The 13,128-nt window shown below is 41.6% G+C and overlaps 1 protein-coding gene across 1 annotated transcript in view; it reads left to right on the top strand.

Moving 5' to 3' along the window:
* The window catches only part of BFSP1 (beaded filament structural protein 1), a 66,112-nt gene that overhangs the window by 33,772 nt on the left and 19,212 nt on the right, over positions 1 to 13,128 (top strand). The window contains exons 4-5 of the mRNA XM_068232303.1: positions 1,665 to 1,757; positions 1,833 to 1,940. Of these exons, the coding sequence (XP_068088404.1) occupies positions 1,665 to 1,757; positions 1,833 to 1,940 (201 nt within the window). The remainder of the gene's footprint in view (positions 1 to 1,664; positions 1,758 to 1,832; positions 1,941 to 13,128) is intronic.

The raw sequence follows: 13,128 nt of genomic DNA, 5'->3' as shown, positions 1-13,128 counted from the left end.
GCCCTGGCTGGGAGTCAAACCAGGGACCCAGTGCTGCAAGGTGAGAGAGCTAACCACTACGCCACCGTGTTGCCCAGTAATACTTAAGTGTGATTAAAATAAGTCCTGGCAAATAATGCAGTGCACATGCATCTTTTACTTTATATCATATCTCCCAAATTTTTGAGATAAGAAAGAGGGACACTTTTAAGGTTCACCAGAGAGGAATATTAGTCAAAGTTTTATACATACCTGGGGCTTCGTCCAGCCCTATCCGCACGGATCGCTCCTACACCGACGTCCTCAGCCTTCTCCAGCTCTGGTACTGGGTCCCGTAACTTCGGCCAGTCGTGACCAGTCTAAGCATGTGCAGTCCACTGAGGACGGCGGCGTGGGAGCGATCCAGGCGGATGGGGCTGGAGGAAGCCCCAGGTAAGTATAAAACTTTGACTAATATTCGTCTCTGGTACACTTTAAGACACGCCCCTGCCACACCTCTAACTACACTCCCACCACACATACCACAAAGTCACATATATTACAAAGAATTATTCAGCGAAATACATTGTTTTATAGTTCAAACCTCATTTGGTTGATTCACTATCACTATAGCTCCCCTTACTGCTCGCTTAGCATGCCTTATCTGAGTTAGCGGGCCTTATCAGAGTTAGTGTGCTTTATCAGAGTAGCATCGCGAGCGCTACAAACTTATGCCTGCTAATTGGCAATGACGAGGGCTCCACTCGTCTTGCCCTGAGCCCCTGAGGGTCCAATCACTTTAAAGGACATTATCCCTGCACTTTGATTGGCCCAATAGGCTGCCTGAAAAGTTTCCTGTCAAGTGACAGGCAGCCTATTGGGCCAATCAAAGTGCAGAGATAACATCCTTTAAAGTGATTGGACCCGCAGGGGCTCAGACTGCATGGGAGCCCCTCTATGAAAATTCTGTGTGGTCCTAGGCTAAATAAAAACTTGCCCACACATCCACCTAAGTGTGGCCTTTCTGTGAATTTCAAGCTCCCCCTTAATGGGAGCAGCAGCGCAGCGTGCACATACTGACATTGCTGTGGCTCCTCTCGCTTCTCTTCACTCTGCAGTGCGGCAGCATGAACCAGCGTTACTCCATGATGCCCCAGGGTCATGTCACATGCTAGGACTGCTGGTGCATGATGCAGAATGAAGAGGAGAGCATGGAGCTGTGCTGGCGTAGGTATGTGCAAACCATGCAGTAAACCTGCAGTGTGTCTACTACCTGCTTTCATGGAAGCAGAAATAGGGTTAACATCCTGTGTTTACAAATGAGCTGCTCTGCCGAGGCAGCTTGCTGACAAAGCTGAAATATCAAATTACACTTGTAATTATACACAGAGGAGGGGGAATTAGACAGGATAAACTCTCTAAATACATACAGTGTGCATTTATCTCTGTTTACCTTATGTCCTGTGCAAGAGTTCAGGTCCACTTGAAGATTTCTCTTCAGGAATCATCCACCAAGGATTTTATATTTCTTAACTTTGGCATTCATGCTTAATTTAATGATACATTTTAATGTTTAAACTATTGGTAGTTAACAGGCCTGTCTTCCTTCCCTATGTCAAGCTCTATAATTACACCTGGGGCTTTTGAATAATTATAATGAAAACATCAGTAATTAAATTTTGTTTGTTTTCTTCTAAAAAAAAAAGAACCTTATGGAGATTCAGACCTACGTTAACATATTGCAACAAATCATCCAGACGACCCCTCCGGTGACGGCCATAACTGTTGGCATGTATGAGGTAAGGCAGCCATTCCTGGCAGATATTGTGGTGCGCCTGAAGCAAGTTATGGACAATTTATCTTATTTATCATAGGAGAAGCTGATCTCAGAAAGAAGAATTCCGATACTACAGAACCAGCTGGAGGAATACAAGAGCATCTTATGCCAGCTACAGGCACAGAAGACAAAACTGCAGGCTGATGTGAGTGCATTTATTATAATTACATGTTTATGTAAATCCACATAAAACACAAATCAGGGCTGGTGCACACCAAGAGCGGTTCTAAGCTTTTTTAAAAAGGCTTGCGCTCTGAAAAGCGCTTGGCTAATGTACCATATTTAAATAGAATGGTACACCAAAGCAAATACGTTTTTTCCCCAAATGCAAACTCGGGTCCTGCAGCATTTTTGCTGATTTCTGAGGCGATTCAGCCTCAATGTCAAGTATAAGAAAGTGGAAAATCACTGAAAAGTGCAGGATCAAAGAGATGTTCCAAGCGTTTTTGTTACAGAAACTGTGTAGTTACAGCTCTACTGTAACAAAATATAAAAACTATACACCAAAACGCTTCGAAAAAACGCTAGGCATGTTTAGAAAATCTCTAAAAATATAAAAATTCAGTGAATATGCGCTATATAGTGTTATATATACTATCATCCAATATCACAAAAACAAACACAACAAACAAAATAAATCAAAATTATTGTGATTATACACCACACTTCAACGTTATTGAATCGCAGTCCTAATCACCAAACATATAGGGTCTCAGTTGTAAAGTTCCAGGAATCCTGCGCTCTCAATATTGTGCTCCTATCTCCAGGCTCTATACCATCATGCTCCAAAATGTACACGTAAAAGAAACAAGAAAAAGAAACACCTAGCGTGACTCTGCATACAATTATATGTCACCACAATGTGTAATCCAAAACTTCAGGAATACGTAAGAGTATGGAGATGGTGTAATAGGAAGAATCAAAGCCTGGAATATATCACACGTTATAACTGTCCTATAACTTGGCAGCAATATAAGAAGGTGAGAGGCTGGGTGTCTTAGTGTTGGAAGCAGCTAGAAGTGGTGGAGGAAGCAGAAAAGTATCACTGGTGATCAAATGCTTGTGCTGTCTGTGGTTTGGCAGCCAATATACAGGGTGAGGAGCCTGGGAATCTGAGTGTGGGGCGGGTTCACACTGGAGTTTTGGATTACACGTTGTGGTGACATATAATTGTATGCAGAGTCACGCTAGGTGTTTCTTTTTCTTGTTTCTTTTATGTGTACGTTTTGGAGCGTGATGGTATAGAGCCTGGAGATAGGAGCACAATATTGAGAGCGCAGGATTCCTGGAACTTTACACATGTTTAGAAAATCGCCTTGCATATGCCTATAATTGCTCTGAAAAACCGATTCAAAAAGCGCTAATCGTTTGCGGTTCCGCTAGCGGTTTTTGGTGTGCACTGGCCCTCACTCAGCCTCATGTGTCTTGTCTTGCACTGCAGACTAGTGATGAGCAAATACGACCACATTGTCACACAGATGAGAATACTCGTGTATACAAGCATGCAAAAACACATTTTTGCCAAATGCATTAAAGTCTATGTGAATAAGAAAACCCATTTGCCTCAATTCATAAAGCATTACCGCATGTGGTAATGCTGAAAACAGCAGACTTTCCTGAGCACTTAAGTCAGACAATAATTACCGACACCTCTGGTGAGGTCTTAAAGTGGAATATAACCCAGTATTTCTTCTTTGCTCTAAAAGATTATTTACAGCATATAATATACTAACACAATGTTTTTGGGTTTTTTTGTAAAACAGTATTTAAAAGGTTACATCACAGGACTGACTTTTTCTCCTGCAGGGGCTGCCCGCATCTGAACTGGTGATAAGCTTATCTTCTGTATACATTCTTTACTTGATACAATTAAGTAAACATTCTCTGGCTGTGCAGAAACTTATGCTAAGTGAAGTGAAACACAGCTCAGAAATCACTGCTGCTGCATTTTCAACAGAATTACAACAGTTATGAACAAAATGCACCAGCAGCTTTCAAAGTAAATACACTAAACTTTATAAAGTTATAATTTCTAAATGAATTATAATACTTGTGCACAAAAGCAAATATGATAATTGTATGGGTTATAAAAAGTAGGAAAACACGTTTTGTCAGAGTTTTAAACCGATTTAACAAGTTACCGACACCTCTGGTGAGGTCTTAACAATGCAAAGTGCAGGTAGCCGAAAGTCTGTGCAGGGAACCGAAGTCTGTGTGAGTCATCTGTGCAGAGAGCCGTCTGTGTGAGTCATCTGTGCAGGGAGCCATCTGTGTGAGTCATTTGTGGAGAGAGCCGTCTGTGTGAGTCATCTGTGCAGGGAGCCATCTGTGTGAGTCATCTGTGCAGGGAACCATAATTACAGCTTGTAACAAAAGAGAGATATCGCCACACTTCTGCTCTACCGTTCATTGGGCTGCAGTAATTTACCGAGCTTCAAAGGCAGCTGTGAAAATCTTTATGAATTAGCACACAAAGGTCTAAAATACCGAATGCGGTATTTTCCCGCCCAGATTTTTTTCATCGCACTGCCTTTATGAATCAAGGCCATTGATAAGTGTAATGTAATGGTCAAGCACGCAAAAACACATTTTCTCCATTATGCACTGAAATCTATGGGCATGAGAAAACCGAGATTAGGCGAGGCCAGCGAAAATACAATTGGACTGCTCTATACCGCAAATTCGATCGCAAATAGACCGCACTATACATTTGTGGCTATGGCACAGTGAGTGGATAATTTATACAGCTGACTTCCAGCTATCATGCAGCGGTTAGTGATGAGCACAAATTTTGATTAATTGTAATTCTGCATTGTAATTCTCAATTACAATGTGAAATCGTAATGCAAAATTTTTGGTAAAATTGTAATTAATTTCGTTTGTAAACGTAATCAGGAATTTTGCAATTTTGTGTAATTTGTACATAATTTTGTGCCAACTTTAGCTGTTAATAGCAAAGCTCCTACAGATGCTACCAATGCCCATTACTATGTGTATTAAGGGAATAGTGGGAACCATACAAAAAGGCCTTGTGGTTTTTGAGAAATAAGATTTTAAAAAATGATTTTCAAACTGTAATTTTTCTGAGTTTATAAACCATTTTTTTTTTGCATTTTTAAAAAAGATTTTCTCAAAAACTGTAAGGTATTTTTGCCTTGGTCCCACCCTTCTTAATATACGTAGCAATTTTGGGGACGATAGCATGTATGGGAGCTTTTCTATTAACCTCTAAACGCAGCACAAAATGACACGAAAATGATTTACGAATAGATTACTCAAAATCAGTTAAATGTCCAAATCATAATTATGTATGGCAATAATTACAAATGTATGCAAAATTTTGCATAATCGAATTATCAGGTTACGATCATCACTAGCAGCGGTGGTATTAAACAGTGCCGGTGTTCATCTATTAACCTTCTTGGTGGTAACAGTCAGAGCGGTAACCCTGAGCTAGACTCATGGTGACCGCCACGAGGTCTATGCGGAGTATAGCATGCAGCAGGGGTTATCACTCACCTCCCTGGGTATTCAGGACGCAAGCAGCCATTCTTCTTCTTGTCCTCTGAGGCTCTGCATCCCACTGGTGAGATGGCGACAGATGGCAATCTCACTACAGGGTTACACCGCCATCCGGAGTTTGGAGGGAGAACTGCAGCACTAGATCCCAGGGAGGTGAGTAAGTGCAGGCTTTCTGGCAGCATGATTGTTTTGCGGTTTTAGGGTCTAAAAGCATGCATACAAAAAGCACCGCTTTTGGACCCTAAAATCTGGAAATAATCATACCACCAGGGAGGTTAAATAGCCAAACTCTGGATCGGCAGTGACCAGGGACACAATTGGCAACAGAGTTCAGCTATCCTATAGCTGTGAATTCTGAAACAGTTGCAGAGAGCATATAGTAATGATACTGGCTATATGTAAGGCCGACTACCGTTATTGGCTGCGGCAGAGTGGTGTCGGGGTGGTGCTCGGGTATAGTGTTAGGCGTAGGTGGGGGGGCCTTAGTGTTATGCATAGGTGGTAGGAGTTTAGTGTTAGGCATAGGTGGGGTGGGTTAGTGATACAGTAGAGAGGGAGGTACCATTTAAAAGTGATGGCAATAGCGCCAAGGCAATTGCCAACACTAAGCTGTTATTTGAATCCCAATATTGCCACCCAAATTATCTAGCCCCTCTTGTCAAGCAAACCTGAAATGAAAATAAACTTCTAAGATAATAAATTGTATGTGTAGTACAACTAAGAAATAGAACATTCGTAGCAAAGAAAAGAGTCTCATATTGTTTTTCAGTACAGGAAGAGTTGAAAAAAACTTCAGTTGTTATCTATGCAAAGGATCTTCCCTGAGCTATTTTACCCAACTTGGTCCAAAACAGTCTTGTTTTCTGAAGCACTTATACATCCAAGAAGCAGTGAGAGTCAGCTTGAGATAAGGTTTTACTGTAGGAAAGTTCAAAGGGTCATTAGCTATGCTAGACACAGGCCCATATGCAATTAACTTTTTCTCCTTAGTTTTCTACTAATTGTTATTTTCACAACTTGTCATAAAATGTCCTTTAAGCCACTAGTAAGCAGGAAAATACTTAAATTTGATAGCACTTTTTCACTAACTTTTGGGTACTTTTTCAATTGTTAAATGCTGAAAAGTTAGTTTAAAGAGAAGATGAACGTTATCTCCTAGGCGATAAATCAGGTGAAAAAATGAATTGCATATGGGCCAGAGTGTGGTTTTAAAACTGCAACTGTGACAGTCTGATGCAATGTTGTAAAAAAAACAAAAAACGATATAACTGAAAATAAAAATGAGTCTTTTCTTCGCTCGAATGTTCTGTTCATTATCCGTACTGCACATACAATTCATTGTATCATACATTTTTTCCTCTTCAGGTTTGCTTTAAATATATGCCAAGAGAAAACCTTTTTCAATAAAGATCTAATTTTTGTGAAAATGCGTATCATGCATTATATTTTCACAAAATGTGGGTGAAAATGCTAATTTTGATGTGCAACTTACTTTGGCAAAAATTGAAGGTCATCCCTACTGCAGACTCCCATAGTTGCAGCTTATTTTGGAAAAACTGCAGTTTTAGTTACAAAACTTTTTATGCATAGTTCATATTAAACACTGTTCTGTTACATCCACCAAAATTGCCTTAGCTTGAGGGCTTTAGAACAGCCATGTCTGAGCCTGACATTCTGCTGCTACCTACCTACTGAGTCACTGACCTGGAAAGAGCTCTGGAGCAGTTCAGATCTGAGTTCACTGACTGCAAGCTTGTTCCAGGTCAGTCACTGGCGAAATAACGAGTGTAGGACATGGATGAGAGACCTGCAGCTTCACTTTCACCGACAATCTGACATTTCAATGCTGCACTGGACTTAAAATCTCCCTTTACCTTATTGTGCTTAATAGGGCAATTATGAGAAGCTGTAGCAAGTGCAATGACGGGATGAGCCATTAACACTCACCACCTTGTAAAAGTGGAGGATCAGTTTTAAAATGTTTCTGCAAATCTGCACATTTAAAGCAGATCCCAAGAAAACAATTTTAAAGGAAACCCAAACCAAAGTGGTATTTTAAAATGGAGGCTACTACGATGTGTGGTCATGATTGCTGAGGCTTACTGGTGCTCCCAGTCACTCTTGTGCTGCTCCATTCCTCTGCAAATGGCCCAATAGTGGTGGCAACTTAGCAACTTCACTGACCTTTAACCTGGAGGTGCTTGGCTGAGCATGCACAGTATGTCCAATCCACCTCCCTTGTACTGTGGTCTGGACAGGATTGCGCATGCCAGAGATGCAGGAGCTAGGGGAGTGCGGTCACAAGAGGGGCGTAACGGACGTACTGTGCATGCGCATTTTAGTATGTCTGGGTAAAAGGTCGGCGATGCATCCAAGTCACAGCGGCTGATGGGGCCTTTTTTCAGGGGAAAAGAGTGGCATGGGAGTTATCGAGAGGAGGGGTAAGCCTCAGCAATCATACCGACATTTCATAGTAGCCTCCATTTTAACATACCATTTTTACTTGGGTAGCCTTTAAAGTGGATCCGAGATGAAAAACTAACTATAACAAGTAACTTGTCTATATATCTTATCTAAAGTTTAGATAGTTTACACAGCAAATCTAGCTGCAAACAGCTTCAACAGTTTATGATTATTTATTCCTGTGATACAATGAGGGCAGCCATGTTCTGTTTGTCGCATTACACGCAGGCAAGCTGATAGCATCTCCGGCCCTCAGCCTGTGAAAACTTAACTCCCCTCCTCCCCTCTGCCTCTGAAATCTCTGGCTAGTAACCTCCTTCTCCTTCTACCCAGACTGAGCTCCCATAAGCCCTTGCTACTAAGGCTGAGAGTGCCAAGGCACTTTGGAGAATCTATGGGCGAGGCTTGTTTAATTTATAGGGAATTAGAGTATTAAAACAAAACGAAAAAAGTATTTGGCTTGAGGAATGCCCTATAAATTATATGAAAGGAACACAATTATACAATGAGTAAAAGTTTATCTCGGATCCACTTTAAGTAGTATTTGTGTGAGATTAGACCCGATCTCACTCAGGTTAAAAAGTCGCTCTCTGAAGACTGGAAAAAAAAACAGGGTAACAAGAGGGGAATTTAAATGCAATATAGATTTAACAGAGGCGCCAAAATAGAATAAGTGAATTAAAAAACATTTAAAATGGGAGGTAGTAGTTGACTTACTTCCCCAGGTAGACTCGCAAAAGCCAATTATCAGCAAACATTCTCTTTAATCATAACTCCAGATTCTGCTAAATTATGCAAAATCTGGAGTTCCAAATAAAAATAATTTTTGCTGATAATTGGCTTTTGTGAGTCTACTTGGGGAGGTAAGTCTACCACTACCTCCCATTTTAAATGTTTTATAATTATTTTTTTCTATTTTGGTGCCTCTGTTAACCAAATGGCTCTGGCGAAACACAATAGTGTATGACGCTCTGTGGTGCCATCCAATTTAAACCAAAGTGTGCCAACCGTGCTTTTTCAGTTCATTTCCCTGTGCATTACAAAATACAAATCTCTTGTCGCACTTTCTCGTCCTCTCTGTCAATGTAATAGTAAAGAGCATGGGCTTGCAATTTTCTACACTATATTACCATCTGCTGTCTGATAGCTGTAGCTGCATCCAGCCAATGAATTTTGCTTATAAATTAGTATCAGTTTTAAGACTCTGGGAAAACTGCAGCGCTCTACAATTGAATCTCATACTTATCCTATGTTTTAGCAAGCTCATGGTGAACCAGAACTCCTAGGAGTGTGCAAGGGGCTGCAAGAGACCAAAAAACCTCCCTACTAAGGGGATATGAAACTCAGAAGTTTTCCTTCTTAAAGAGAATCTGTACTGTCCGATTTGTACAATAAAAACATAACAATCGAGTTATTCCCCTTGAAAATCAACAGGTGAATTTTGATTAGCTTCTATAGGCTCCACGCACTTCCCTGAATATTAATTTCAGTCAACCAGTGACCATCTGGGCAAAGTTTGAGAACCTTGCCATAAAAAGTGTAAAAAGGGCTTCAGTTCATATTTTCCCAGTGAAATTAGTTTTTGGCTTTGCCCACTTTTTGTAACTTGGACACACAGTCACTCAATGACCAAGTTTGTGAGCTTTGGGGTCCTTGGCATCAATAATTTGTATTTTCCCAGTGAAACGAAAAACAAATCTTATTGGCAGTTTGTGGCTTCGCCCCCTTTTCAGGATTTGAACCCCAGTGACCCAATGACCAACTGTACCAGGTTTGAGGCTTGTGCCATTAACAGTGCAAGAATGGCAGCAATTTTAATATTCCCCTTGAAAATCAACAGGTGAACTTTGTTTGGCTTTTTTAGGCTCCACCGACTTTTCTGAATATTAATCCCAGGCACCCAGTAATCAGCTACTGTATGCTAAGTTTAAGAACCCTGCCATTAACAGTGAAGAAGGGCTGCAGTTTACATTTTCCCAGGGAAATCTGTTCTTGACTCCACCCAGTTTTTGTAACCTTGACACACAGTCACTCAATGATTAAGTTTGTGAGCTTTCGGGTTCCTGGTATCAAAATTATGTGAATGGAAGCAGTTTAAGCAGCAAAGAAATCTAATTGGCTGTTTATAGTGGAGTGCAAGTTTCTAGATCCTGAGGGATTCCTCGTACCTGGAATATGTTCATAATTTCCACCTGCCTGATGTGTGATTGTCAGATTGACAGCTCAGTTTCTAAATAACTAAATAGGCACTCAGAGCGATCTGCACTTTGACCTGAGGAAGCAGGATCTAGCCCGCGAAACGCGTTGTCTGTAGTGTTATAAATAAACATTGTTTACTTCAACCGTTTTGCTGTTAGTGGCTTTTTTAAGGTAAGCCACCCGTTTTATTTGAAACTATTCTTTGATTTTTTTTCTACATCTGGGGCGTCTCCTCCCACCCCTTCAGTCCCTGAGCATCCCTCCCATGTAATACCCTATTTTCATACTGCCATGTACTTACACTATTGGCTCGTGGTCTTTAGCAGAAGATTGCAGGCCTCACCTATATCCTATCAGAGGATAGTTAGGAGTTATTTCAAGCAATTGCAGCCAAATATGAACTTTTTGCAATATATCTAGTTACATACAGTGCTGCCAATAATTATTCATATCCCATGGCAAATTTTGACTTTAAGTTACTTTTATTCAACCAGCAAGTATTGTTTTGATGGGAAATAACATAGGTGCATTATTGTGGGGAAAAAAAAACATTTGTCAGCTTTTTATTTACATTTGAGCAAAAAGTCTCCAGTCCAAAATGATTCATACACTTCTTTTTTAAACAAACTAAAATGCAATAGGAGGACCACCATTTCACCCAACATTTACAGTCTTCACTATGATCTGATGTGACCCATGTAAAGGTTGCAAACTCTTGCCTCTTCAGAGCAGAAAATATTTAAAATAAATATTTAAAATGGGCAGCATGGTGGTGTAGTGGTTAGCACGCTCGCCTTGCAGTGCTGGGTCCCCAGTTCTAATCCCAGCCAGGGCACTATCTGCACAGAGTTTGTATGTTCTCCCAGTGTCTGTGTGGGTTTCCTCTGGGCACTCCAATTTTCCTCCCCATCCTAAAAACATACAGATAAGTTAATTGGCTTCCCCCTGAATTAGCCCTAAGGCTAACCTTGGCACACCAGCTGTGACAAAACTACCAATCCCATCATGCCTCTGCCTCCTCAAGTTATGCTTAGAGCTGTCAGAGTATTGCAATGCCTCATGGGACGTGTAGTTCCACCACAGCTGGAGTGCCAAGGTTGGCCATCACTGCCCCAGACTATGATACATGCACTACATGATATATACATAGACATATGACTATGGTAGGGATTAGATTGCGAGCCCCTGAGGGTCAGCTATGTGACGACAATATACTCTGTACAACGCTGTGGAAGATGTTGGCACTATAAATAATAGTAATAATAAAATAATCCAGTTCAGTTTTGCTAGATCACACCGTATTTCTTGACTTTGGAAATCAAAACCCAGGACTGCAATAAGTGGTTGACACAAACTCTCACCTTTTTCATAACACTGTCCTTATTTTACATGGTCTTATCATCCTCCTGATGCTGGATTTGAGAACAAGCAGTTCACAGTACAAGATAACTGTGCATTAATGTATAGTACTGTGCTGCCATCTAGTGATAGAATTGGAGAAGTAAGATGAAACATAACTGTAATAATAATTGCAGTATTTGTATAGCGCCTTTCTCCTGTCGGACTCAAATCGCTTGCGAGGCAGCCACTAGAGCGCACTCAGTAGGCAGTAGCAGTGTTAAGGAGACTTGCCCAAGAAACTCCTTACTGAAATAGGTGCTGGTTTACTGAACAGGCAGAGCCGAGATTTGAACCCTGGTCTCCTGTGTCAGAGGCAGAGCCCTTAACCATTACACTATCCAGCCACTGTAGGTGTAAACAGTATAATGTTGACAATTTCCATTGCATTTTTACAGAATATAATCAGAATTTAACGTTAGTGTACTAAATGCATAATAGTCTTACACACATTTGATTAGAAACAGTTAAACAAGCACATTTAAGAAAACACAGCGAATTGATTATTATCATTAGCAATTTTAATAAAGCTCCAATATATTACACAGTGTTGTACAATAAACATGGGAGACAATACAATACAGATTCAGGTCACAAATAACAAGATAGGATGTCAATATTCAAGTAAAAGTCATTGGCCCATACTCAGGCCCGGATTTACCTCACAGGAGCATGTATGGCTTCTTAGACTTCACCCTCCCTGAACCTACAAACCTCACCAAACTGCACCACAACTGTGTTGGCTGTCCCAGCTGTTACTTCTCCCTTACTTCCTCATGTGCCTCATAGTATTAGGTAGCCAACAGTACCTTCAATATTAAGTAGCTAGCGGATTCCCCAAGTATTAGGTAGCTGGTGGAACCTCAGTATTAAGTAGCAAGAGATGCCCCTGACTAAAGGGAGATCTTATGAGTGGAGTGCTGAGAGCAGGGTGAGTAACCTCTCATTTACACTCTCATTAGGACTCTGCTTAGAGAAGGAGAGAGAGAAGCGATCAGATAGGGGATGGAGCCACCTTTCCATCATTATTCACCTGTAGGCACGTGACAGAAAACGTGCTGCTTTTACAAATTACTGACACCAGGTGGCAGCAGTAAGAAAGGCTGCAGACAGCTCTGTTTCTCTTCAGCATCCTGGTTACTGCAGTGAAGTAGCGTCTCTGTGAAGACAGACAGCACGGCCCAGGTCACCACAGTCTGGGCCGCGGATCAGGGGTTGGGGACCCCTGCTTTAAACCACCAGCAAGCAAGAAAATACTGTAAATAATTTTGATAGTACTTTTTCACCAATTTTTAAGTACTTTAACCTCCTTGCCGGTCTAAAAAATCCGGCAAGGAGGCAGTGCCGCACTTTTTTTGTATTTTTATTTTTTTAAAATCATGTAGCGAGCCCAGGGCTCGCTACATGATAGCCGCTGAGCGGCGGCATCCCCCCACCCACTCCGATCGGCGTCGGCGATCAGAGTATGCAGGAAATGCCGTTGAGAACGGGATTTCCTGCAGGGCTTCCCTGGTCGCCATGGCGACGGGGCGGGATGACGTCACAGGGAATCCTGATCCGCCCCTCAGTGCTGCCTGGCACTGATTGGCCAGGCTGCGCAGGGGTCTGCGGCAGAGGGGGGCGGCTCGGCGCGGCGGGTAGCGGCTAATCGGCGGCGAGCAGCGGCGATCGCGTACTACACGCAGCTAGCAAAGTGCTAGCTGTGTGTAGGAAAAAAAAATTATGCAAATCGGCCCAGCGGGGCCTGAGAA

This window comes from Hyperolius riggenbachi, chromosome 4 (genome assembly GCF_040937935.1).
Source record: "Hyperolius riggenbachi isolate aHypRig1 chromosome 4, aHypRig1.pri, whole genome shotgun sequence".
NCBI classification, from domain to species: Eukaryota; Metazoa; Chordata; class Amphibia; order Anura; family Hyperoliidae; genus Hyperolius; species Hyperolius riggenbachi.
Note: the sequence above shows the minus strand (reverse complement) of the source record. Positions and strands in the feature narration are given on the sequence as shown.